General features: G+C 40.1%; 1 protein-coding gene across 2 annotated transcripts in view; it reads right to left on the bottom strand.

Moving 5' to 3' along the window:
* tln1 (talin 1) overlaps positions 1-25868 on the bottom strand; it is an 82160-nt gene that overhangs the window by 28328 nt on the left and 27964 nt on the right. Inside the window, exons 3-30 of one of the 2 annotated variants that reach the window (XM_084105514.1) lie at positions 24717-24814; positions 24104-24233; positions 23141-23293; positions 22590-22732; positions 21984-22111; positions 20930-20990; positions 20412-20516; positions 20160-20315; positions 18161-18262; positions 17713-17789; positions 17410-17590; positions 17137-17250; positions 15776-15884; positions 14627-14835; positions 14413-14511; positions 11972-12139; positions 11590-11884; positions 10396-10562; positions 10181-10309; positions 8485-8598; positions 7764-7877; positions 7546-7680; positions 6498-6626; positions 5425-5527; positions 3054-3262; positions 2680-2799; positions 1123-1320; positions 832-971 (exon numbers count right to left, since the gene is read on the bottom strand). In XM_084105514.1, coding sequence (XP_083961640.1) covers positions 832-971; positions 1123-1320; positions 2680-2799; positions 3054-3262; positions 5425-5527; positions 6498-6626; positions 7546-7680; positions 7764-7877; positions 8485-8598; positions 10181-10309; positions 10396-10562; positions 11590-11884; positions 11972-12139; positions 14413-14511; positions 14627-14835; positions 15776-15884; positions 17137-17250; positions 17410-17590; positions 17713-17789; positions 18161-18262; positions 20160-20315; positions 20412-20516; positions 20930-20990; positions 21984-22111; positions 22590-22732; positions 23141-23293; positions 24104-24233; positions 24717-24814 — 3886 coding nt within the window. Of the gene's footprint in view, positions 1-831; positions 972-1122; positions 1321-2679; positions 2800-3053; positions 3263-5424; positions 5528-6497; positions 6627-7545; positions 7681-7763; positions 7878-8484; positions 8599-10180; positions 10310-10395; positions 10563-11589; positions 11885-11971; positions 12140-14412; positions 14512-14608; positions 14836-15775; positions 15885-17136; positions 17251-17409; positions 17591-17712; positions 17790-18160; positions 18263-20159; positions 20316-20411; positions 20517-20929; positions 20991-21983; positions 22112-22589; positions 22733-23140; positions 23294-24103; positions 24234-24716; positions 24815-25868 lie in introns of both variants that reach the window. The other variant, XM_084105513.1, reaches the window with a different exon arrangement.

Consider the following 25868-nt stretch of genomic DNA (forward strand, 5'->3'; position numbering starts at 1 on the left):
GAGAGAAGCTCAGAGGAATATCACTGGAAATAAGCGGTTATGATCAGGCAAGAGCTTTAGGATCCGCGTTAATACTAGAAAAGCTGTCCGGCGCTGGAGAGAGCTCAGCGGGAAGGCCTGATAACGGACGCTAGTGTTCTTTCTACTGCATACGTGAGTAACAGTGGTTTTGCTTTGTTTTACAGAACCAAGATGTGCTGTAGTTGTAATGTTAGCTCTAGTAACAGGACAGTGTGAGTGTCATTGAACAGACATCCACTCTTGCATTGTGTGTTTGTGGGCGGAGCAGTGAAGGGAGGGGTGTGTTTGTGGGCGGAGCAGTGAAGGGAGGGGTGTGTTTGTGGGCGGAGCAGTGAAGGGAGGGGTGTGTTTGTTTGGGTCGATTTCAAACAGCAACAGTGTTTCTCAGAAACTGCTCACTGCACCTTTAATCATTTCATACAATGCACTTGTTGTGTACATGCAGGATTTTACATTGTACTTAAATTTAAATAAATACCAGTAATTCATTTCTGTAATTGCACTGTTGACCCTGCCCTTAGGCTGCATGTCCACCAAAGCGGTTTTCCCTAACCTGTCCTAACCTCCCCATATCCCACCTCAATAGTAGCAAAAAAATCAACACAAATACATTTTACCAAACAATTATTTTTGATGTAAGTGCATTGTAGTTAAAGACACCTAATATAAAGTATGACCAAATGGGGTATTACCAAAGTCATCCAAACCTTTCAGTCACTATTTCATATTTTTGTATGTAACCATCTATACTGGAAAGTTTAATGACAAAATGGTAATTGAAAAACAGGAGACAGATGGCAGAAGTCTAACCGAGCGGCAGCAGCGAGCTGGTTTTTCAGGTTTGGTGAGTTGGGGTCTGTAGACAGAACTTTAGCAGCCAGCAGGAGTTTGCTGGAGGACATGGAGATGGTCTTCAGGTTGGTGACCACTTGAGTCTGGTCCTCTTTAGACTATAGGAAGAGACGAGAGGAGGAGACATCATTCACCATTCAATCTACTCACTCATTCATCCATCTATGAAGTCTCAAACGACTCTCTCAGGACCTGCTAATGAAAGAATAGTTTAATATAATGTAACTGAATGTATAATACACAGCATACATGTGATTGTCCAGCCATGTCCACTCCGGCCTGCAGGAAGTGGTTAAAGTCTTGCCCGAACTTCCCGGAGGCCTTGGCCAGGTCCTGTGTGTTGCCCCGGGACGCCTGCACCAGCTCATTGGCCGACTGGTTCAGGCCCACCGCGGCCTCGTTCAGATTACCCTGAGCCTCCTGGAAACTCTTCCCGCTCACTGGGAACTGAAGACACGGCACAAACACAAACATCAGAACCACTGTTTAACTGTAATATGGCTCACTGTAATATTAAACAGTAATAGGAAACTTTGTTTTTGGAAAGCCTGGATAGGAAGTTTGAAGTAGAATTAATTTGTGATGCAGCCTGAATCATAATCACACCGTGTTCCTGGTTTCGACTGAGCCTGGTTTCTCCCATGATTTTTTTCTCTCCATTTCTGTCACTGATGGAGTTTGGGTTCTTGTCCTCAACTTGCTTAGTTGAGGACACTTAATATAAATATTCAGCAATATTATTGATCTGACTGTACTGATACTATTGGATGAGAACTGAACTGAGCTGGACGATGACTTTTTTTTCAGAGCTGCTTTGTAGATTAAATTAACAAATTGAATAATTGAATATCTTTACAATGGAACTGAATCAACACTGAACCGACTGTCATTATTTTCCTGGTATCACTGTAAAGCTAATTTGAAACAATCTGTATTGTATAAAGCGCTATATAAATAAAGGTGACTTGACTTGACTAGTAAATTGAAGTTTGAAAGTTTTGGATGGACAGACAAATGAACGGATGGATGGATGGATGGATGGATAAACGGATGTACAGTATGTACAGATGGTAGATGGATAAATGAGTGAATGAACAGATGGACAGATAGACAGATGGATAGATAGATGGATGGATGGACGGACAGATGAATGGACGGATAGATTAATAGATGAATGGACAGATAGATGAATAGATGGATGGAGAGATAGATGAATAAATGGATGGAGAGATAGATGAATAAATGGATGGATGGATGGAAGAATGGATGGACGAACAGACAGATTCTGTTCAGATTTTTATATTAATTATTTTGTTTATCAAACAGGGTTCTGGATTTTTCTTCTGATATTCACTTCTTCACTTGAGCGCCACCAAGCTGTAGTTTTATGCAACAGCAGTTGCTCTTGGCATGTGACTAAAAGCACAAATCTCATTAGATGGCCTGTTTTCCTCACAATGGGATGGTAAAGAGATTAGTACGCGTCTCTGTTCGGACTGACAAAAACATTTGCATGCCGTCAGTGCAACAATGTCTTCACAGACACATTTACGGCTATTCATTCAACTTCAAATGTCTGTTACACAACAAACGTGTGTCTGGGTGTGAACAGGCCTTCAGAGCTGGACAGTTTTTGTGTGAGCATGTGAGTTTGACCAGCCGACATCAAATTATGTTATATAAGTCACTTTAGACTTGTCTCAAGACCATCCAGATGACAACAATATTGCAAACTAGATTGTGAAAAATACTTTGAGAAATATCTGAAAGGACATTGTGAGTGTTTCCATGGCCTTGAGGACTCACTTTATCAGACAGGAGTTTCTTGCTGGCTTCTCCTACAGTTCTGATGGCATTATCCACGTCTCTCTGCCCCGGCAGACAGTTTACAGAGCGGTTCAGTGCCTGAGAAACAGCCTTAGCTACCTGAAGACACACACACACACACACACACACACACACACACACACACACACACACACACTCCAGTCATCAGCACAACATTTAGCCGCTTCTCCAGTTATGCTAATCATAGACAAACAACAGGCAATTTTCTTTTCAAAATAATGAGCGCTTCAACCTACAGCAGACCAAATCTCCCATCAGCAATTAAGAGGGAGGTTCTGTTGCTGAATTTAAACCCACTCTATTGAGCTTTTCTTATTAAGTGTTGGTTTAACCTGGGCCAGTCTCTGCTGGGTGTCAGGGTCTCCTGGTTTGGCGATGGCTCTCTTGGTCTCCTCGATGAGGCTGGCAGATTTGTCCATGACATCCCCGGTGCAGTCCAGCATGGCGTTTCGGGCTTGAGGGTCCTCGGTGTTGGCGGCCACTCCACGAGCAGCTGAAGCCAGCGAACGCAGAGCCTGAGCCACGTCACGAGCAGCCATACCTGCAAAACACACACACACAGACTTCAGGAGACTGAGGGAGCCCGCAGTGAGCAGATTAACGCAGTTTATGGGATTCAAACATGTGGCTTGAGTTGTGAGCTAAGATCTCTGACCACTATGGGCCCTATTTTAGCGATCTAACGCATGGTCTAAAGCGCACAGCGCAAGTGCACTTAGGTCGGTCCAAATCCACTTTTGCTAGTTTAACGACAGGAAAAATGGTTGGCGCTCCCGGCGCATGGTCTAAAAGGGTTTTCCCTATTCTCTTAATGAGTAATGGGTGTGTTTTGGGCGTACCGTGCAATAAACCAATCAGTCTCATCTCCCATTCCCTTTAAATGGCAGTTGCGCTCGCGTCATGGCGGATTTGCTATATACATGGAGGAGTTTGCAAGCGGAAAAACTGAACGCTTTTGTCAAAACTAGACCTAGCCATTGACCAACTGAAACCTGGTCTAGTTCAGTTGCTCAAAATAGCAGCGCGCCAACAATACGCCTGAACACAGCTCGTTTTCAGACCAGCGGCCCATGGGCGCAGATGGGCCACACCACCTCTCTGTGTTTGTTACAGCCTTAGACTGTAAAAAATATGGACAAAGCGTCTGTGACGTCACCCATAGACTTTCTGAAGAACGGGTTTGAAGCCGCTTATGGGGGGTATGGGCGGCGCCATCTTGGAAAATCTTGGGAAATCCTAACCCCGCCCACCTTCTGGCCAATCCATATATGGGTAAAGGACGCAGCGCGCGTCACTCAGCTCGCTCTGCTACTCCGGTTATCTCTGTATATTTTAGGCAACGAAATATGTTATAAAACACCATACTAACTCTTTTCATTTTCATTTAAAGAAAACATTATAGCCACACAAATGTGGTTCAGGCAACGCGTATTGATTATATTCACTGCATATAACGTTTGCCTATTTATAACAAAACGAAATATAAAACACAAACCTGCCTCTTTTCATTTTAAATATAATATAAAAATATTAAACATTTTAATATGGTCCGGGCAATATGTGCATTTGTACTAAACAACAGATGTTGCAGTAAACAACATTACAGATCATCTTCATGTATTAAAATTTAAAATGACAAAACTCAACCCAGTCTCTTTTTGTTAAATTTCAGTTTTATCAATATTAGCCATTATAAAAGTATAAGTAAAAGGTATAAGAAGCTATACAAATAAAGCAAACAATTCAGTCAAACGTACAAAGTCAGCGCTCTAGTCTAACCATACAACGGTAAAGTTAAATAGCTTATAAAGTTATGAAACTTCCCCTCAGCCAAAACGATTGGCCAGGGAACAAATTATAGATTCACGAGACCAAAAATCACCCGTTAGATATACACAAGACGAATTATATCTCATGTTTAACCACTACAGAGACGCCAGAGTCAGCGGCAAACCTCATAACGACTAGCCGAGGAAAGGCTGTTCCAGGCGGGGTACATGAACGCCGAGCGCCCGGTGATCGCTGGATCTCACAACCTGGATACAATTTTCATAAATCTTTATAAACAAACCACAGATTTGAGCTTTAAACAACTACATTCTCGCCTGAAAAACTCTTAAAACTACATTTCATGATTCAAAAACAGTAGTATTATATTTCAACTGTGTTAAAAAATGGCGCTTCTTATGTTGTCATTCTCCGTGGCGCAGCCTAAGCTGTCAATCAAGCTGTCAATCAAAGTTAACCACGCCCTTATTTGTCATACATTTTATATCTAAATACGATCTAAACTAACGAGTTAGAAAAAAAATTCACCCCCTCACAGTTGTCAGGCACTCGGAACCTATCGAAAAATACAATAAAAGTCCATGGGACCAACCTGTAAAAACATGAATTTATGCTGTGAAAACGGACATTTTAACATGGGGTCTATGGACATTTGCTCCCTTTTGGGACCTTCCTCTAGCGGATTTTCGATGTATTGCAGTTTTTCGCACTTCCGGGTAGGCTTCATTTTTCAGATCAGAATGTTGCCGCTTGGTTACAGCAGGGACAGAAGCACATTATATTCTACAGGAAGGGGGCGCTGCATAACACGGTACTGGACATGGATTTGATCATAACCTCTATATAGATTATGAAAATGCAGAAACAAGCGGATAAGTAGTGTGTAAGTAGTGTGTGAGGCTGATGGGGTTTTACCTGTGTAGTTCTCATTGCCTTGGGTGGCTTCACTGAGGAGCTGAGCAATAGCAGAGCTCACGGCTTTAGTGCTGGAGCCCAGATCCTGAGAGCACTTCTCCAGCTAAACACACACACACACGTGTTACAGGAACCCCATGTTTCTATTTCAAAAAGCATGCTTGAACAGGCCCAAGGCGAATAATCAATGATATCAGCTAAAGGAACACAGTGATTTTTACTCACAATATACATTTTTATAACTGAAAATAAAACCAAAAAAATTTGTGACAAAATTGACAAAATTCACTAACATTACATTGGATGTAAAACTACAGTACACAATATGAGGACAACACATTTCAGCTGTGTAAAAGCCAAGAAAAAGTATCCTAATTGAAAGGCCTAATCCTGGCTTTCCCATATATCCAGGCTTTTCTAGACAGTGGGTAAATAAAATAAAAAACCTGAACTAAATAAATAAATAAAAATATGAAATATATTGAATTATATTGTGTAATTGTTCAGGATTATTTCAATGGTTGTTTTGTCTTATTTTAAATCATTAAGTTATCTTGAGTCCCCCTCGGAAGTTTGCTGAGAACCACTCGTTGAAATCACTTCCTCAAAAGATCAACAGAAAGACAGTCTGAAAGCCATCAGATTGTGATGGAAAAGACCATTAAATACCAGTTTATGTGTGTGTGTGTGTGTGTGTGTGTGTGTGTGGTGGCTTTTGTCTAGCAGTTGTTTTTGTGACATGAAGCACCTGGTTTGTGGGTTTAGGTGTGAAAACATCAGATAAAGATCATGCTTGCAAAAAGTTTGCACAGAGTTTGAACACACACTCATTCTTCATTATCACTATTCTCCACATTTATTACAGTAGTAAAGCCATCAAAACAACACAAAAGGAAGTAGGGAAATGATGTAGTGACTAAAACGATCAGCTGTGCTCACTCAGGACATTCTCTGTTAACAGGACTGAAGGAGTTTGCAGGTGTGCAGGACACGTGTTGGCCGCAGGTGTGTTCAAACTTTGTCTGCATGTGAATGTATGTAGATAAACACACTCTGTGTGTCCGTTGACTCACCGTTTCTCCAGGCAGGGGTCTGAGTTTGCCCTCAGCAGCTGAAGCTTTGGCCTCCTGCATGTCCCTCTCCAGCCCCCGTACCAATGTGAGAGCGTTATCAATCTCCAGAGGACCACACGCCTCCTGAGCCTGAGTCAGACACACACACGCACACACAGAGAAAATGAGTTGCAATCGCATTCTGGCCTTAAATATCAATCAGTAAGCGTGTCATTACCAGGCCACAAAGGAATCTGTACCCACCAAACATAAAATGAAACGTCCATCATTTTCAACATGCATTTCACATTTATATTTTTTTTGGCAAATTAGACAATCCTCACAGATGCTAATAATAGGATTTTACACTCTTTTAGCACATTATACCAAAGTTTAAATCCATTCTGTAGAATACAACAGATTTTCCCCAAAAATACAACACAAAAAAACAAAACAGATTCTGTCCATGTTTAATTACAATAATTTAAATGATATAAGCTAAAGGAACACTGGGATTTTCACTCACAATATATATTTTTATAACTGAAAATAAATTCACTAACATTACATTGGGTGTAAAACAACAAATTTCAGTTTAAATCAGTGGTTCTCAACCTTCTCAAGAGCTGAATGCTCTTCAGGGATCCTTTTGATGATCCCTGATAATAATGATATATTAAATGATAATAATAACATTTTATAATTTAAATAACAATTAAACAAATCAAAGAAATATATCACAATTGCAATAATTCCATTGTACTGTAAAATAAACAAATATTTAATAATAATAATAATAATAATAATAATAATAATTTTATTTACAGAACAAAATTGCAACACTAATATTCAAGGCTGGCTTAATTGCTCTGCTTTCAAACGTTAAACCACAGAGCTTTTATTTGGGTGGAAAACCAGAGGGAGACCCTAAAGCTTCTCTTTTATTGACAACAGATTTATAAATAATTTTGGGAGTTTGCAGGTTAAAAGCGACCCATATAAAATAAATTTATGTTAATTTTATATATTTTTTTCATTACACTAAAACAGCCCCTGCATCTAGTCTCACCTTGACCGCGGCCGTGCGGAGCTCAGCGAGAGCGCTGGCCAGGTTTTTGGCGCACTGCCTGAGCTGCATGGCAGACGCCTCGTCACTGACGGTGGGAGCTGTCGCTGTGGCCGCCGTCACCATTTTCGCGCCGGGCTGATAAGAGAACAGAGATCATGAGCTCAACTGAGGCCGGTTTGCGGTTTCTAACAGGAAGTGAAGGTCTGAAGAGAGCGCACCTGCAGGAAGTTCTGGCTGGCTCCGATCAGGGCGAGTTGAGCGCTGGGACTGTCGGGCTGAGACTGACTGCCTCTCACACCCTGAACCAGCTGAGGGATCTGCTCCGCCACCGCCTGCAGAGCACACACACATGTGGGAGATTCCTTTATCCTTCAGGCCTTGAGTGATTAACTATACAACTGTGACTCGCAGGATTACGCGAATTGTCACCTTTTTCCCAGCTTTGTTGCCATTGGCTTTTGGCTTGCTTAGCTGGGGACATTTAATTTAATATTCAACAATATTATTGATCTCCTACATTGACACTATTATATGAGAACTGAACTGAGCTGGACGATGACATCACTGTTTTCTCCAGAGTGGCTATATATATATATATATATATATATATATATATATATATATATATATATATATATATATATATATATGTGAACTAAATTAAACTAAATTATAACTTTTTTACAACAGAAATGAACCATCACTGAACGAACTTAAGCTGGACTGTGATGCTATTCTCTTCTAGACACAAACTTTTTTGCATTATTTTCCTGTTATCTCTGTAAAGCTGCTTTGAAACACTCTGTATTGTAAAAAGCGCTATATAAATAAAGCTGACTTGACAGAATGATGTTTTACGTTCCGCGTCTCCTGACCTCAGTTATACGTGTGTGTGAGGCGCTTGCTGTGTGAAGTGCAGAAGAGGCGGTGTGTTTGTACCTTGCAGCTCTGCACGAGCTGTTGCTGGGCCGCTGGGTTCTTGTTGGAGGAGGCGGCGTTCTGGGCGGCGGCCACGGTCTGAGTGGCGGCGGCTGCGGCCTGTTTCGCTGCGTTCTGACACACACACACACACATTTATTATAAAGCCAAGAATCCGTTTGCACGGTGGCCGTATTTGCCAGCTATTTCGATTATGCAAGACTTCTATCTACTTGAATGGGGGTTCTTGCCAAACTCACATTTAAACAATGTATTTCAAATCAGCAATAAAATCTTCAAATCTGACATGAACTGACCCATTAATGTTGTTTTCTATCCTCAAAAAGCATAAAAAAACAACAAAAAAAACAAAAACAAAAAACAACAATCTACATTTCAGGTTGGTGGAGCCAATGTGCATATGAAATCTGAAATCTGGAGTAATGATGCTGAAAATTCAGCTTTGATCACAGGAATAAATTACACTTTACTATATATTCCCATAGAAAACAGCTGTTTTAAACTAATAATATTCCACAATATTACTGTTTTTACTGTATTTTTGATCAAATAAACGCAGCTTCTGTGAGCAGAGGAGACTCTCATTAAAAACATTAAAACAAGTTGTAAATATTCCAGACTTTGACCGGTGATGTGTAGTCTCTAACAATAGCCAGATTTTATGACTGGCTGTATGGTTTTGTTCATTCATATCACAGCTGAGTTCACAAAACAAAGCATTAGTGTTAGATCATAAGACAACATTTGTTCATTCGACTATTTCTGTGTGAATTTTATACAAACTACTAGAAATATTCATTAAAACTAAGTTTAATGTTAAACTGACAAAGTCAGAGACAGTCAGACAGTTCTAGTTGGTTGTTAGGGTATTTTGGTTGGTTAATAGACATTGCTATGGTTTACTAGCTGGTAGATGCTAGGCTTTGTTAGAGCTAGCTCTCTATGGCATTACTAGGGTTTTCTGGAAAGTTACTAGAGTATTTTGGCTGGAGGCTACAGTGTTCTGGCAGGTTGCTGATAGGACAGGCAGACAGTTAGATAAAGAAACAGACAGATATCACAAAGAATTAAGCAATAATTCTTCAAAGTCTTGCACTGTTATTTTTACTGCTGAAATGCTATAAAACAGAGACACGGTGGAGTTTGCGAAACCTGCCGTCAAATAGTTCTTCACTCTCACAGGTTGCAACAAGTCACTTGTGAAACTGCACCTCTGAGCTATACATACTGCAATCTGTGAAAACTTGAGCAGTCTTTTTCCCTGTAGCCTTTGGCAGGTTTTAACCTCATGAGCTGCAAAACATCATATAACTTTACCCAAATAGGGCAGCAAAGAGATGTTATAGTTGGCAACACTTCCAGAATTCATCTCAGTACATGCAATGATTTTCAAAAGAGTGAGACCTAGTGTTGTCAAGAGTACCAAAAAGTAATTTTCAAAATGTGACGCTTTAAGCGCTGTTGGGCGGAATGGTAAACACCTCTGATTGGTCATTGTGTTCGCGTGCTCATCGGATATGTCTGTGATTGGCTACAATGATCAACGCTTCAAAAACATGTTGTAAATATATATCAATGACGATTCCGCTCAAGAGTGTCACATTTTGAAAATTTCAGTACCGAGTTAATAACACTAGTGTGACCTGACAATCACATCTGTTGGTGAAGGTTTGGGCTTGTGTGGTTCAGTCCTCACCTCCAGTTTGTTGACGAGTCTCTTCTTAATGGCGTTCTGTGCGGCAGCATTGGTGGCCATGCGCAGGCCCTCGGCAGCTTCACGCAGCTTCTGCTGCTGCTCCTCACTGTCCGGGTTAGCAGCCGCTCCCTGCCGACACACACACACCACAACCATCACACTCCACTCACAGACATTCAGTCTACCAGCATACACTGAGCCGTCTTCTGTCCCACCTTTGCAGCTTCCACCATCTTGGCCGTGGCGTCGGCCAGGAGTTTGGCGGCAGACAGGAGTTTGCGGGAGTTCTCCAGGTCCGTCTCGCCCTCCGCGTCGGCCTTGATGGCATTGACCAAATCTGAGGTGGCCTGAGCGAGGATTCGCGCCTGCCGCACCATCTCCCCTGACACAGACAGCAGTGCATTTTGTGTGAGATTTATACGTACGTCAACATCTCAAATTGAATTTACCACAAGTCTGAAACTAAAGTGAACTGTCTGGGTCTGAGTCTGGATCATCTGTTTTATAAACACACAGATTATAGCCTATATATTTGCTTAAATAGTTTAAGAATGTATGTATATGCCTGTGTATATGTATGTACGCATGAATATGAACAATTGGAATTTTAGGGCTACTGCTAATTAGGAAAGCTGAGGTAGAACATATTTTACATTAATCTATTAACAACTTTTTTTTTCTCCACAAACCGATGTGTTATGCTCACGATCAGACATAGCACTATATCAAATATATGCTCCTAAATATTGCCACTTTATGTTTGGAGCACTAGGGTAGAGAAATATGGCCAGATAATGAAGAAAAAAGCTTAAAGGCCCACTGGAGTGCCTTAGAACGCACAGCTTTTCCACTGAAACAGGAAGCTAAGGCGGGACATATTGAATGGCTCCTCACCCTTTTCAAATAGCCAATAGCGTTCAGTTTACCTCACAGACTGCAAGTTGAACTTGACAGCAACATGGAAGTGAATCTGAGGGCTGATGATATGTTGGATTCAATAGTAGAGGTGTGAATAAATCCTTAACCAACGTACAGATGGAAAACGGAATAAAACTTGAGCGTTTGAGCAACCAAACACACACTCCCAGCCATATTGCTCCGTGACGTGTCAATGGTCGCATTGGCCAGGTGGTATTTATAGCATAGGAGGCGGAGCTTTAGATTCTAGAGAGCATTTGATTGGACAGAAGATGTGATGAGAAGCTGATGTAAAAAAAAAATCTGTGATCCATTTTAGCGGAAGTGAGAGACTGTAAGTCTTCTTAAATGTGATATCTCCTAAAATTGAATTTTGTCATTGTTTTGGAGCCCACCAGCTTATTCATAACCTTAAGGCTAACATATTCATCCTAAAAGCTAAAAAACATAAAATGTTGATTTCAGGGGGCCTTTAAACACGATCCTAGTACCTGCATCTCCCATGGAGCTGAAGATGTTATCCGTCACATCCAGGATGCGGTCGGTGGCCTCTCCGTGCCGCCCGATTGGCTGTCCCCCGCTGGCGTACTGTCTGATGTGCTGGAGCAGCTCGTTGAGAGCCTGAGTGACCCCTGTGGCGGCGACGCCCACCTGTTTGAGCAGCTGCTCGTCATGGGTCGCCCCCTGGGACGCCTCCACACAGCCCTCCACAGACTTGGCCACCAGCTTCCCAGCCTCGATGAGCTGCTCCTGACACCCGGGGGAGCTGATGGTGGGAGCCACCACCTGTCACACACAGATGAAACACACACTTGAGCGTCAGGTGAGATCGGCGAGTGTGTGTGTGTGAATGAATGGCGTGCGAGCGCTCACTCGTGTGCAGGCCACCAGCTGTGACGTGGAGAGGGCGCACTGGGTGGCAGCAGTGATCACTTGTTTCTGCTGAGCTGAATCTTCGGTTTTCTGAGCCACATTCTTGGCCTTTAACACCAGAGCCGCTGCTGCATTAGCCACAGCCTTCGCCAACTGCATCAGCATATCCTGCATACACACACACACACAGCATAAAACATGAGTTACACACACATCATATCATAAATCATAGATATGTCTTCTAATTTGTCATTATTTTACTTCTTTAATACAATATTTTTCATTGTAAATGATACAAATTATCAGCAACAACATGAACTGGACAATGAATTCCAGAATTTCTTTGTATTTGGTATGTGAGCTTTTAATGACAGCTGGCTTGTGTAAAACCAGATGATTCTTGTTTGCAGGCAAAGTGATTTTTGCAAGCTGACAAGTGGTCAAAATAGTTATTTAGCTACTCGTTAGGGTAAAAAAAATTATAATAATAATGTTCTGGGCAACTAAAACAAGTGGTGTTTTGCCCACGTGATAAGTGTTCTTCATACAGAATACAATTCACATTCATGTTCCAATGAGTTCCAAAAGGTTCTAATGCCACTTGAATTTTACAATGTGAAAACAAGGAAGAAAAGCCACATACACTTCACAAATTCAAGCTGACACTTCCACATTTTTTCAGAGTTGCTCGGCTCCGTTCACATCAAACAACAGTTCATTTAGTTTGCAATGCCCACTTTCTATGATCCAATCATTTCCCAGAGGTGTTGATGTGTTTTAAAGCCCTCTATAGGGTACAAAGGGAACATGAATCATGAACTATCTTTCATTGGCAAAATCATTTTATTCTGTTAGTTGCATGTTGAGTGATTTTACCAATTAGGACTAGACACTTAATTAAACCAGTGTATTCTGAACTTGATTTAGATGATTATTGATTTGTACTGTTTTTACCAACTAACCCACTTCTAGCTCAGCATGGTAGATGCTTTACATGCAGGATATGGGTCACTCTCAAAATATTACAAATACAGACATGTTCATTGAGTTTGTTATGAAAAAGATTTCAAATAAAAAGAGTAATCTTGGGTTTAATTTACGCCTGTCATTAAAATAAAGAAAGTTATAATACATTGATTTTAGTCTGATCGCTGTTCTGAGATGAGGCCAATGCCATCTTAGACAATTCAGCTTTTATGAGAATTAAAATGATTAAAGTGAGATAAAATACTAAAGCAAAGAACAAAAATCAAGTTGATTAGTAATAATGTCAAGATGCTATTGAACACTATATATTACAGAGAGCTGTAAAGTTGTCAGATACAGCACTGAAATCTCTATAAAGGCTTAAAAGAACAAGACTGAAGAACTAGCAGTGTTGTGCATGAGTAGAGGCAGGGCAGGGCAGGGCTAGAAATGTCCTGTTCAGTTTGACTTCCGTTAAACCTCACGTTTCTTAAATGCGATAAAGTTGTTCTGATGAGCATTCCATCCAAATAAGGACATTAAAACATGCACAAGACTGCAGCACAGCTTCCCCTTCAGTTACACTGCGTGAAGAGTGATAAGACATTCAAATCACATTAGAGCTGACGGAAGACTTCACTAACCCTGACCCTAACTCTGAGAGGCATCTGCATCTGTTTCATTTTCTCATAATATACACTGCAGCATCACCTTATTTCTCAAAGAGTCTGAAAATGGTTTGTTCGAAGTTTCAGTCTCCCCTCCTTTCAGCGAGCAAACTCTGCTCTGATTGGTCAGATGACCCTGTATATTGTGATTGATCTACTCTGCTCTGATTGGTCAGATGATCCAGACACTCATTAGCATATTTAAAAACAGTTTTTTCCAATATCGTGCAGCCCTAATGATAACCATTGCTAGTGGTCTCCATCACTAAAAATGCTCTCTGAAAGGGATGAGCTCTTCGATCTGACTCAATGCAGTGAGAAAAAACCCCGATACCAATTCAAAGGGAATTTAAGACATTACTAATGGTTACCGATCTGTCTACACAATTTCAGAATTTTAAGAATTAATTATGATATAATTAAATGATGAAATCTCTCATGCAGAGAAACCGTGCTGATGATTGATTTCCTGAAAATGACCCGTCACCACACCATGATCTTACACCCTACAATTATGACTATGAAATGACTATACAACATACATTATTAATGATCCAGGTCAAACCGTGATCATTGAATCATTGATTTGGTAATGATACTATATATCATTACAGACACATTAGTATGATTGGCTGGTGGATATTAATTGTTCTTTCTATGCATTTTTACCAGCATTTGACTATAGCGTGTCCGCCTGGAGAGTGTGAACGCTGCTGTACCTACAGACTGATGAGAACACAGGTTAATGCACTACAGTCACAGTGTGTGTGCCAGCAGAGTGAGTGAGTGTGAGTGTGTGTCACACACCTGGAAGTGCTGATCCGCGTCGGACTCTCCGATATGCTGCAGGAGTTCACCGCTGGCCTGACCCACATTACCCGCTGCTTGCAGGAGGTTCTGTCGTGGCTGAAGACATCATAACAGTCAATATTACAGCAGTATTTTCTTCCAAAAACTACTAAAATAACTGTTAATGGAAAGTTAAGGAATCTGAATCATTCACCGAAACCTGAGGTGATACCTCAGCAGTGGCGGGCTGAGCGGTCTTGAGCATGTCAGACACGGCACACGCCAGGTTCCTCGCAGCTCCCAGCAGCTGTTGGCCATTCCCCCCCTCGTCCTCCATCAGCGCCGCCAGCAGCTTGACACCCTTCGACATCTCCGTCAGGTTGGAGGAGATGGTGGTGACGGCACAGCCCACAGCGGTGTAGTCCGTCTCTGCTGGGTCACCTGAGAGACACGCTACACTATATCACATCAGCAAACTATGTGGGAAGGGACTACTGTGAGGATTTACTGAAGACACTTAGCGCTGAAACGGCGTGGATCAGTTATTAGTTTGCGGATGACCTTATTGCATATGCATTTGCAGGAGTTTACCTTTCAGATGCAAAATTTATAAGAGGAGAGTTTTTAATTAATCATGCACCGAGATTTACTCAGGTTTGCAGTAGTCAAATTTGTGGTGTTTGAAGTGGTGGATTGTACTAATATTGTACTTTTTAGTCCCCTACATTTCATAAAAACATGTCTTTGCTTGTTGAGCTGAAGAAATCGTCGCCCACTCAGAGACGCAATAGCTCACTGTATGAAATGCTTGAATATGGACAAGTTTCTGCATAATCTTCCTTATTGGCAAGTAATGGCTACTTGACAATTCATAATTCATAATGATGTCAGACTGAGCTGTATCCTTTTAAAGCTCTATCTGTGTGTCTAGTACATTATACACCCCCCATTATACACATTCATCAGTCAATACTTTTGTACTTTTAAGTAAATTTCAAAAGGAGTAGTTAATACTTTTACCGCAGTAATATTTTATTAGGGTATCTGTACTTAAATTCAAGTACTTGATTTGTGTACTTCGTCCACCACTGGGTAGTTGCGCCATTATTTAACGCCGGTAAAAAAACAATGTCTCAATCCATTTAGGTCTTGACATGCGGCCCTAGTCACTGCTAGGAGGAGGAACCGCAGAGAACCGAGAGTGCGTGACAGAAGGGAGAGAATTTCCTCCACTCGTATTCATTTACGTGGAATGCAGAGGAAGGCATTATCTGAACTCTGCTTGTCTGCGACGCCCGTTGAGTAAATCTGGCCCTAAGTGTCTTTTGATCCTCAACTGATGCTGAAACAGGCAGAATGGCAGGTGTCATGAGTGTGTCACCTGCAGTCAGATTGACCATGGAGGCTGTTCCCGCAGTGATGGCGTCCACCTGAGAGTGAATCTCATGTTTGGACTCGTCCATTTTGTTCTTCCTCCAAGCTTGAGATGCCTAAATGTTACAGAGAGATGTTTGATGCAAATACTAAGCACATTCATGGATGCATGCATCTCTTTACAGCAATGCCATAAATGTTATGAGCATTATATCATCTTCGCATTCAGACTTGGTTTGGCCCAAAGCTTTTCTACATTTCTTTCTTATAATCCATTTAGGTCATATTTTTAATTTCACCTTCTGCATACATTATTTTTTTTTATTTATTTATTTTTTTTTTTGGTCAGCCACACACCATTTAATCCAAATCTTTCTAAAACCCTGCAAATGTACCAGCTGCTCTGGAATCTAATTGCCCATCACTGGCATAGAACAATTTCAGTCCAGGATCAAAGCAAAAATCAGAAGTATTTTAACCTCCAGGCTACGGAAAAAACAAGAGGAAACTACTTTAGAGACGATATCTTGAGAATCTTAAACCTTGTGAACTGTTCAAAATCAGAATCAGAATGAGCTTTACTGCCAAGTATGTTTACACACACAGGAATTGGTCTTGGTGACAGAAGCTTCTACAGCTTCCACAGCTAAAAGAAAAATACATCTGTTATGCTCAGGTCAAAAATGCTATCCTATGATTTTGAGCATGAAATTGGTATATGCTTGTCTAGTTGATGATATAATAATCATAATATGTGTGTCTACTGGTGCAGAGTGAGCAGGTATTTTCAATTAATTCCTATAGAAGCCAAGCTTCATACTCACGCTGTGAATTCTGGGATTGACAGCGGGTTTGAGAATGAGTGGAACTCGGCCAACAGAGTCCAAAAAATTAGAAATAATCAACTTTATGCAGATGCCACGTGAAAAATGCAAAATGGCAGCCAATGCAGTTTATGTATGAGATTCTGCTTGATTTAGTGCACAAGTCATATTGTTTACATATTACCGTTTCATTCTGATTTCTAATGAAGTTTTGACTTGTTTTGAATAGACTGGCTGGATTAATGTTTTTAAGGTAAATACCCCGGGTCAAATTTTACCCGAACATAACTGGAGCATACATTACATTTTTAAGTTTCCATAAAAATATACAAATAATTTTTTGGAACTTTTTTTTATTTTTGCAAAGTTGCGTGGAAACCAAAGGCATTGTGAAACATACATACTTGAGAGTACGTATATTTTTTCACTGTTTTTAAGTTTTACCCGGGTAAAAAAAGACCCGGACAGAACACCACTGCAAAATGAAAAAGTAACTGAGACATTTAAAAGAAATATTGATGTGAATAATCATAATGCATCTCACCGCATCTGTGCCCAGTGGAGGCAGGGCATCAAACTCATCGAGCGAGGCCTGAACTGCCTGCACCGCCTGCATGCTGGAGTTAATGGTGCCAGTCAAAGCCTGCTGAGCTGATGTCTGCAACAGAAACAGAAAACACACACACCTCACCGAACAGCCCAAACCAACATCACACAGACGAGACAGGAAGAGTGATTACAACAATAAGCCTTCAGAACAGAGGCGTTCCTGAAATACGGTAGTTTATAGTTTGGTTTATAGGTGTGTATATCTGACCAGAGGGGGCATGTGTCCTTTGTGCATCTGCCCTTTGGTGGTTTGCTGTTTGGCCTGAGGCATGGAGCCCATCTGGAAGCTCTCTGGACCCCCGGCACCAGAGCGGATGATGGCGGGCAGAGCGACAGAGCCCGTCTCCACCTTCCCCACTTTATTAAACTGCTGCTGGAGAACTGTTGACCTGAGGCATAATACAATCAGATCTAATGCCACAACTGAGACTTAGAGCAGGGAAACAGCTACTGTGTTTCTGTGACGTGACTGACTGCACATAACACCAATTCACTATTCAAAGAGGCTCACTTTTTGGGAGACACTGAATCCTCCAACATGGTTGATTCTTCATCGCCCTCCAGGCCGAAGTGATCTTTGCTCTTTTTCTGCAGATAAAGAGGTTTTTTAGTCAATTAAGGAAAAATACCTGAAAGAAGCACTGTTTCCAGAGCTGATTGTGTCTTTCTCTAGAAAGAGGTCAAACATCGAGGTTTGTTGAGGAATTCCTCACATTACAGAGAACCAGCGGAAGCAATTCCACATGGACGCGATACACAACCATGAAAAATAAGACTGATATGATAAGAAAAAGATCTGCTTGTTAACTGTATTCCTCCAATACTTAGGAAATTGTTGTAAACATCTAACTCGGACTTCTCCTGAGATTTGTCTTGTGAGTCTAATAAATGTGTGAAATCACAGATAAGTGGTCAGGCTTCTCATGATATATATTTTAACATTGATCATGGCATTTTACCTTTTTGAGAATGATGTCAATGTAACCAGCGATAAGTTGTGCGATCTGTTCTCCTTCAGTGGTCTGAACGGAGTAGTAACCATCCTGATAGTCTCCAAAGTCCTGAAGAAGAAAGACATGAAACTCAAAAGGGCAGCAAAAAACACAATCACAGTGTAAATAATACGTCACACTATAAAACCCGTAACAATAGTGTGGGTGATTCAATCTTGCAGAAGTGCACGCTGGGAATCATAGTCCTCCCTTATTTTGCATTTAGTAATGCAATTGTGCTGTTATTGTTATACTTTGCATTCATTCATTAGGCTGTATAAAATGAGCTAATGTCATCTCAGGTTTAGGAAAGCAGGACACTTAATGTTTATGATGAAATTACAGAGCAGGCACAGAATAGATCAAAAAAGCAAGAAAAAAGGAGAGTATTGAGTTTGTCTGAGTATGCACTTACAAAGAGCTTGAGGACAGAGGAAACCGTTAAGTAATTATTAAATCGATCTGGCTTTAACATGGTCAAGATGTCAAGAGTCTAAATCCTGAATTAGTGCTGCGCTCCAGGATGCATTAACATCTGGTCAAAAACACATCCCTCTTCACGGAGCCAGCGCTCAGCACTGATTATGGCTTCAGCTTCACAGTTTATTACATCAAACAGGGACTAATTAAAGGTCTGTCGCAGTAAGCCAGGCTTTATCATTCCTGTCATGTCTGAAGAGATCATTGAGCATCATGTTTTCCAAAGGGGGTTCGTAAGTTGATGAAAAGCTAGTATTGAATTAAATCACAACATTTTTTTCAAGTACAAATGTATATTAAGCCAAACTAAGGAACTGTATACTGTAGTTCCTGTTTTTTGTTGCTGTTTTTGTTATCATTGCTTCATCCTAGTTGTTTCTCTAGCTATCCTTTGTGCAGAGTGTGCTGTCGTGTAATTGTTTTGTGATGTTCCCTTTCCAGTGAATTGTTACCATTACAATTACTTTATTACTTAATGTCTACCTTACGATTCAGATCAATGTCTACAGGACGTTTGATTCACATGTCATAAAATATTTTTAGCTCTGACATCAAGGGCACAATTACACAAGAAACTCTTGTGATTTATGAAGTTTGTGTATGTGATGTGAGTTACACTTCATTTATGAGCACTGGCTGTTCTTCAGTAAAGAACAGATCACCCTTATCTTAAACAGATCTTTTTTCACTCTCTAAACCGGGATTCCCAAACTTTTATGTCGGCCAAAGCCATTGAAGTACCCTCTGAGTTTATAAGAGATTAAGGGCCAGATTTACTGAACAGGGCAAATTAGCAAAAATGAGCTCAATTCCAAAACAGCGCTGATGGGAGTGGAAAAGTCTGCTCGACGCGCAAATCAAAAAACACAGAGGCAGTGAGATCATTTACATAATGACCAACGCGATCTACCAGTTAGCGTCTGATTTAAGACATGCTTTTATCAGACGTTAAGACATGCTCTTCGCGAAAACATCACATGAACAAAATAGAGGTTTATCCTGCAAAAACAACACTGAGATCTCTTCTCGCCAAGGCATTTACTCCCTCATCCCGTTCTAAACCTGTATGACTTCTGTTCGCTGTTCACCTAAGGTTTTGGTTGCGTGGACTTTCACAGGATAGACATACATGATAAAAATATTATCAAAAATATCTTCATTTGTGCTCCAAAGATGAATAAAGTCTGGAATGATGGGTTTGGAACGACATGAGGGAGCAAATGATGACAGAATTTTCATTTCTGTGTGAACTAACTTTTTAATTATTACAATCTAACCCTAAAGAGACTGAAGAGATCACAAAGTGTTTCGCAAATCAAACCACAGAATAGCACAGAACCATGATGTAGACCATGAGAACCGTTCCACCTCTAGTACACATCATATCCACCGTGTCAGATCAGTTCAAATGTGAGTTACTATCGGAACCCCACAGAAAGCAAAGCGTGTGTGTGTGTGTGTGTGTGTATAAGGAGTGTGTTGGTACCAGGGTGAAGCTCTTGGGAGAAGCTGCCCAGCGTTTGATGTTGGTCAGACTCCATTCCTGTATCACCTCTTTGGACTTCTCATCCACTCTCATCACACACTCTTTAGTGATGCCCAACAAACGCGGCACAAGCTTATTCTTTCCTTTCATTTTTTCCTGTAAAGGAACAGATGTTGCCATTAGCAGAAGGAGGCAGGATTACACTGTGCCACTTAATCATATTAGAGCTCAAACATCGAGTGAGTGTGTTACCTTGACTAAGAAGAAGGACACTCCGTAGGTTTTCAGAGATCTGGCTAGTTTGACGTAGCTGACTTTGGCTTCAATCTCCGTCATGTTTTGGCAGTTTTTGTGTGCCTAAAAGAGAAGGGTTTATCATTAAATTTTAATTAAATTTCACTTCACTCAACAATGATGTATTTTCTTCATTTAGTAGACCTCTACAGACACAGGCCAAAAAGATAACACAAACAGGCTAAATGTATTTTTTGAGCAGTGTGTTTTAAGTCCAGTGCTATGTCATATGTCACTTATGCTGGGCAGATGAAAGGAAGAATCTCATACAAGCATCTAGGAATAATTGGATTGCCAAAACTGTGCAGGCCAAGAATGGACCGATGGTCGTCTTCATTTATATTGCTGTTGCCTGACTGGGAATAGAACAGCTGCTGGTGGAACCCATACATTTTACATATAGCATAGGTCTACACCTAACATGGGTATGAAAAACAGGGCCCATAATGCATCAGACATAACCTGCATAACCTCACCTGGAAGATCCTTTTCTCGCCCTTGTTCTTGACGTACTCTTTTGGCAAGAATTCTTTCACACTGGATGAGGCAGAGAGGAAGCAAGAATTACTTATTAGCAATTTGGACTAGTGAATTTAGCAGTAGGTTGTGCTGGCAACTGATGTATAAAAACAGGGCTGTCAAAGTTTTTTACTGATGTGATTACATGTAAATTAGCTTTTTTTTGTTAAGGGGTATTAAGGTTAAAATCTGTTAAGGGGTAATAATGAGGGAGAAAAAAATTCACTCTTATTTACAACAGGACCTGCATTTTCATGGGTTAAAATAAAAGATTTTTGTTAGAAGAGACAAAAAAGATTTATTTAAGCCACGTAAAAAGTTCACTGGATTACTGTAGTCCTAAATATAGACTACTGTACAACTCAAAAATGATAAAGGCCTAAATTAATGATGTTAGCATGAATGACATACATGTGTCAGCTGGGTTAGTTAAAGAAAATAGTCCTTGGTTACGAATTTTTATGCATAAAAAAATACTAATATTGGCCATAATGCTAATATTGGCTACAAGACAATATCAAACCTACATCCAAATATGAAACGGAATAAATTCATACAAAATGAAAACAAATATGATGAATAAAAAAAAACATGATAGTGCCACTACTGGAAGGCGTTTAACAAAACTCAAATGTTTTGAGTTATTTGTAATTTAATCATCATCGAAGCTCGACAAGTAAAATATCATAGTGTCATAGAGTCTGTGTTAATGATGTCAATGTTAAAGGAGACGAGATGAAAAACAGAGGCACCGTGGCAAAACTATTTTCATTAAAATATATTGTTTAGGAAAATATTAGGAAAAAGTAACACTGCAAGACATTGGTAATGTAAAAACCTTATTTTTAGAGGAAGAATAATGTAGAAAGAACTGATGCAAATATTTCAATCATAGTATGTTGAAAATCAAGCCCTTGTGCTGAATGAGCTCAGCATCGGTGCACTGCTTTCAATTGTGCAGGCTGTTGCTGTGGGTCCTTGTAAGGATAAATAAAAATATGAAGAGCTCACTCGAGGAATCCAGGCTTGTGTTTAGACTCATTGTGGTCTCCAAACTGGATCTGGCACTGGTATCCGGCAAACTCACAGGCCTTATCAAAGGAGACGGGATGGGAGCCGTTCAAGATGTCATCACGGGCCTGGAATACAAAAAAATTTACATTGTACAAAAGTGCAACTGAATCTGAACAAAATTAGCAACAACCTGATATAACTAATCAGGAAGTATGTGATACATTTCTAGAGAGGAGTATTTTGTCTGTCCACACTGCAAGCAGCAAATATGCACGACTCAGAGTCAGCACAATACAATCAGACCATATCTGATGTTTAACATACATTTAGCAGGATTTTAGACTAATGACATATCAATGTGAATGAGGGCTTCCCCCGTATAATGCCACAGAAACAGAAATTGACAGAATGCCCTAAACATGGAAAACATCTACATCTGATCCAAGAGAAACAAGCTTTCCGTACTCAGAAAATACTGACAAAGTGAAAAACAACAAATGTGAGATTTGATAAACTCCCCAACATGTTGTAGAGATATCACTGAGTTTACAGATAACACAAGGACATGATTCTGACGTAAAGGTGACGTTCTGTGGGCCTTACCTGCACATAGAGCAGGTTGAGCTGTACAGGGTCCCTGGAATCCACATTCTGGTCCGAGTAGAAGAACTTTCTCCTGAGAAGCAGCATCTCAATCTCCTCCACACCCTGCTCTCGCAGCGTACGCCCATGATCCAACCAATTCACTGAATATGTGTTAAAATACAGCTTTGACATCAGTAAATTCAACTAGATTCAATTATCATCAAATGCACACCTGAATTTCTTTACAAAACTAAAATTCGAATGATGTATTTTTAATGGATTAGCTGGAGTGCACAGTGAAGAAAAGCAGGCAACAAGAGTCTAGATCATGAGAGAATATACATCACTACAAAACTCTGTTTTGATAGCTTTACTATTTTACTACAATGGCAATAATGACTAATGAACAGGTGTGTACAAACATTTGACAGGTAGTGTATAGTCAACAAGTTGAGAATGTGTGTTATGTACTGTATGTTTTCAATATGTACTGTACTGACGACCTTCTAAACCAGCAAACAATATAAACCAATATTTGTTTTATTCATGGTAAGCAGAATGAGACATACACTCATCATCTGTGTGAAGTTTCTGTTTGAGTTTCTCCATTTTTTTCTCATCCCTCAGGAGGGTCTTGTCTTTTTTCAGTGTTCCCGTGGTCTCTTCCTTCTTTTCCTCTCCCACGTCACGCACCAGTGAGTACTCGTCATAGTTTGTGATGCCTGAGAAATCAGAAGTGTTTCACTACCTCAATGCATTCAAACTGTTTATCAACGGTCATATTAGTACAATTAAACCTCTAAAGATCATTTTTACCCACAATAATCATTGTCCTGCGTGACATTTACAGTAGACATAGTCTTAGGAAACTCTTGCTGTGCATTCAAGAGAGACAGTGTTTTCACAAAAAATGCAGTGCGGTCACAAAGTTACTTATAGTTAGTATAATGTATAAAGTAGACCATTGAAATTAAGTGTAACCCTGGTTTATATTAAACATGGATTTAGCAGGTTTTACCAGGTCAGCTGGATTAGCTTGATGTGCTCACTGAATGCCCTCAACACTGGGGTACCACAGGGTTCAGTGATCGGACCGCTATTTTTCTCTATCTACACTGTATCACGCAGCATAATCATCCAAGTCACATGGGCCTTGTTATTACTTGGTATCAAGATGTGTTTTTGGTCATCCAATCACAAGTAGTCAGTGTTAAATACAGGTGGAAATGTGGTCTTGTGAACGAATAGCTTGTCAAAAGTGTTTGTGACCACACTGCATTTTCAGTAGAGTGTCTGTTGGGGAGCATCAAAATAAAGTGTTAGCAGACATTAGGCAGACAGTCTACTAATACTCTAATGACTGCTGGTTGACATCTAGTTACAAAGCTACTTACAGTCAGTAGAATGTCTGAAGTGGAAGATCAAAATAAAGTGTTAACAAAAGCAGGAAAGCTCTGGCCTAAAAATAACTAAAAAGCAGTCAGATTAGAGTTCACTTTTAGGACTGGTTTGTCATATGGACATAAACTTACCTATTCTGGCACAGATGGTCATTAACATGTCACTGACGATTTTTGAGTCATCCACCATAACCGTTTTCACAGTCCCATCCAACATGCGGATCTTCAGGGGTCTCTGTTTCTTTTTGTACTCCAGAGTGTCCTAACGAAAACATGTTCTTATGAAATATCCTTTATATCAAATCCAGCATATTATCTACACAGGTGTTATGCATCTCTTAGATAAGGGTCAATTTTTAATGACTTGACTATCATGTTAACAATAGATTTCTACAAATAATGTTGCCATTTACTTTTTTTTATTTATTTGCTCAAGTAATTTACAATTACATTTTATCAGTCAGAATGTACTGATAAAAAAGCTTGCCGTTGCAAGAGCAATGTTACAGTCACCAGTTGCAGGTACTTAAAATTGCATGGACTGATTTTTGAATATAAAATGTCAGTCTTATCAAATCAGTCCTAATGCATTATGCAATCATCGCTCATGAATGCCACACCTTAAAAAAAAAAGAAAAGAAAAAAAAGAAACGTTTGTCTTGTTTTCTAGACAAGAAAACATTTAACTTAAAGAGATTCCACTTACAATGAACAATTTCAAGTTGATGAAATATTCAACACTCACCCCGTTTCTCAGCATGTAGTAGTCCAGAGCTTTGCCTGCTTCCAGCCAGATGCCCTTTTTTGGGTCTTCATCTGACAGGAACAGGCCATAGTCACTGGCTGCAAATAGACAGTAGAGATAGCGTACGGTCAAGAACGTCAAGATCAGAGAGTGCATTAACTGGCCATTTTCTGAATCATTCCTAATGCCGTTCATCTTTCTGACACAACATCAGAACGTCAGATGCAAAGCAGTGGAATAAAAAAATAAAACAAGGTCTAGAGATGTGCGGTTTAAACTTCTTTTAAATAGAGCGCCGTATTTTTAGAGCATGTGTCTTGTGAAAAACTGCAAAAGTTGTGAGTGCAGCGGGCAAAGATGTGGGTCTGTTTGTGTTCACACAGAAAAACAATGGAAAAGCAGCGCAGTGGAATGCAAAAACATGTTCTGTGTGAACGGCTCCTTATGGTTGTTTTTTTGTCCTTTATGGAAGTTGACAGTATAAATCATCCTCCACTTCTGTTGTGAACAAGAACAGCTTAGAAATTCTCCTTTTGTCTTCCACTGAATAAAGATATTATTACAGCCTTGGAATGACATGAGGGGGAGTAAATGGCAACAAAACTGTTTGCTTCAAGTTTAAAGAATAACCAGAGAAATACATGTCAGTTGACGCACATCTAAGAAGCATTTCGAGACGCATGTCCAAACTCATTGAGGTACGTAATATGTACTCGTGAAAAATTGCAAAATTGCAGCTTATCTCAGCCCTGTGCAAGTTCCTGTGTGCACACTGCTGTAGTCAATCAAACGGCCCGCCAAACTAAAGGCTTTTTCAACACTGAAATTTACTTGGATTTATTATAAATATATCATTAAATGCTATAACTCTTTGGTGGTTTAAATAAATGCATTTTGGACCAGTAAAATAAAACAGGGCTCACTGTTCATATTTAATTACTGTTTTATTGCCTTTTACTTGTCTTTAATAATATTTGAACTAGTTGTTTTTGCTGTGGGTGTTGTCACTTGCCCGACTAGGCTCGTAGAAAAAAAACTTCAAACTGGATATTGACTGCTATAAGTTTCAACCACTAGAGACTCACTTTTTACATTTTTTCCTCAAGGGATGGTCACTTTAGGACTTAAGAATCCTGCTCAGTTTAACTATGG

This window comes from Abramis brama (genome assembly GCF_963993115.1).
Source record: "Abramis brama genome assembly, chromosome: 25".
Classification (NCBI taxonomy): Eukaryota; Metazoa; Chordata; class Actinopteri; order Cypriniformes; family Leuciscidae; genus Abramis; species Abramis brama.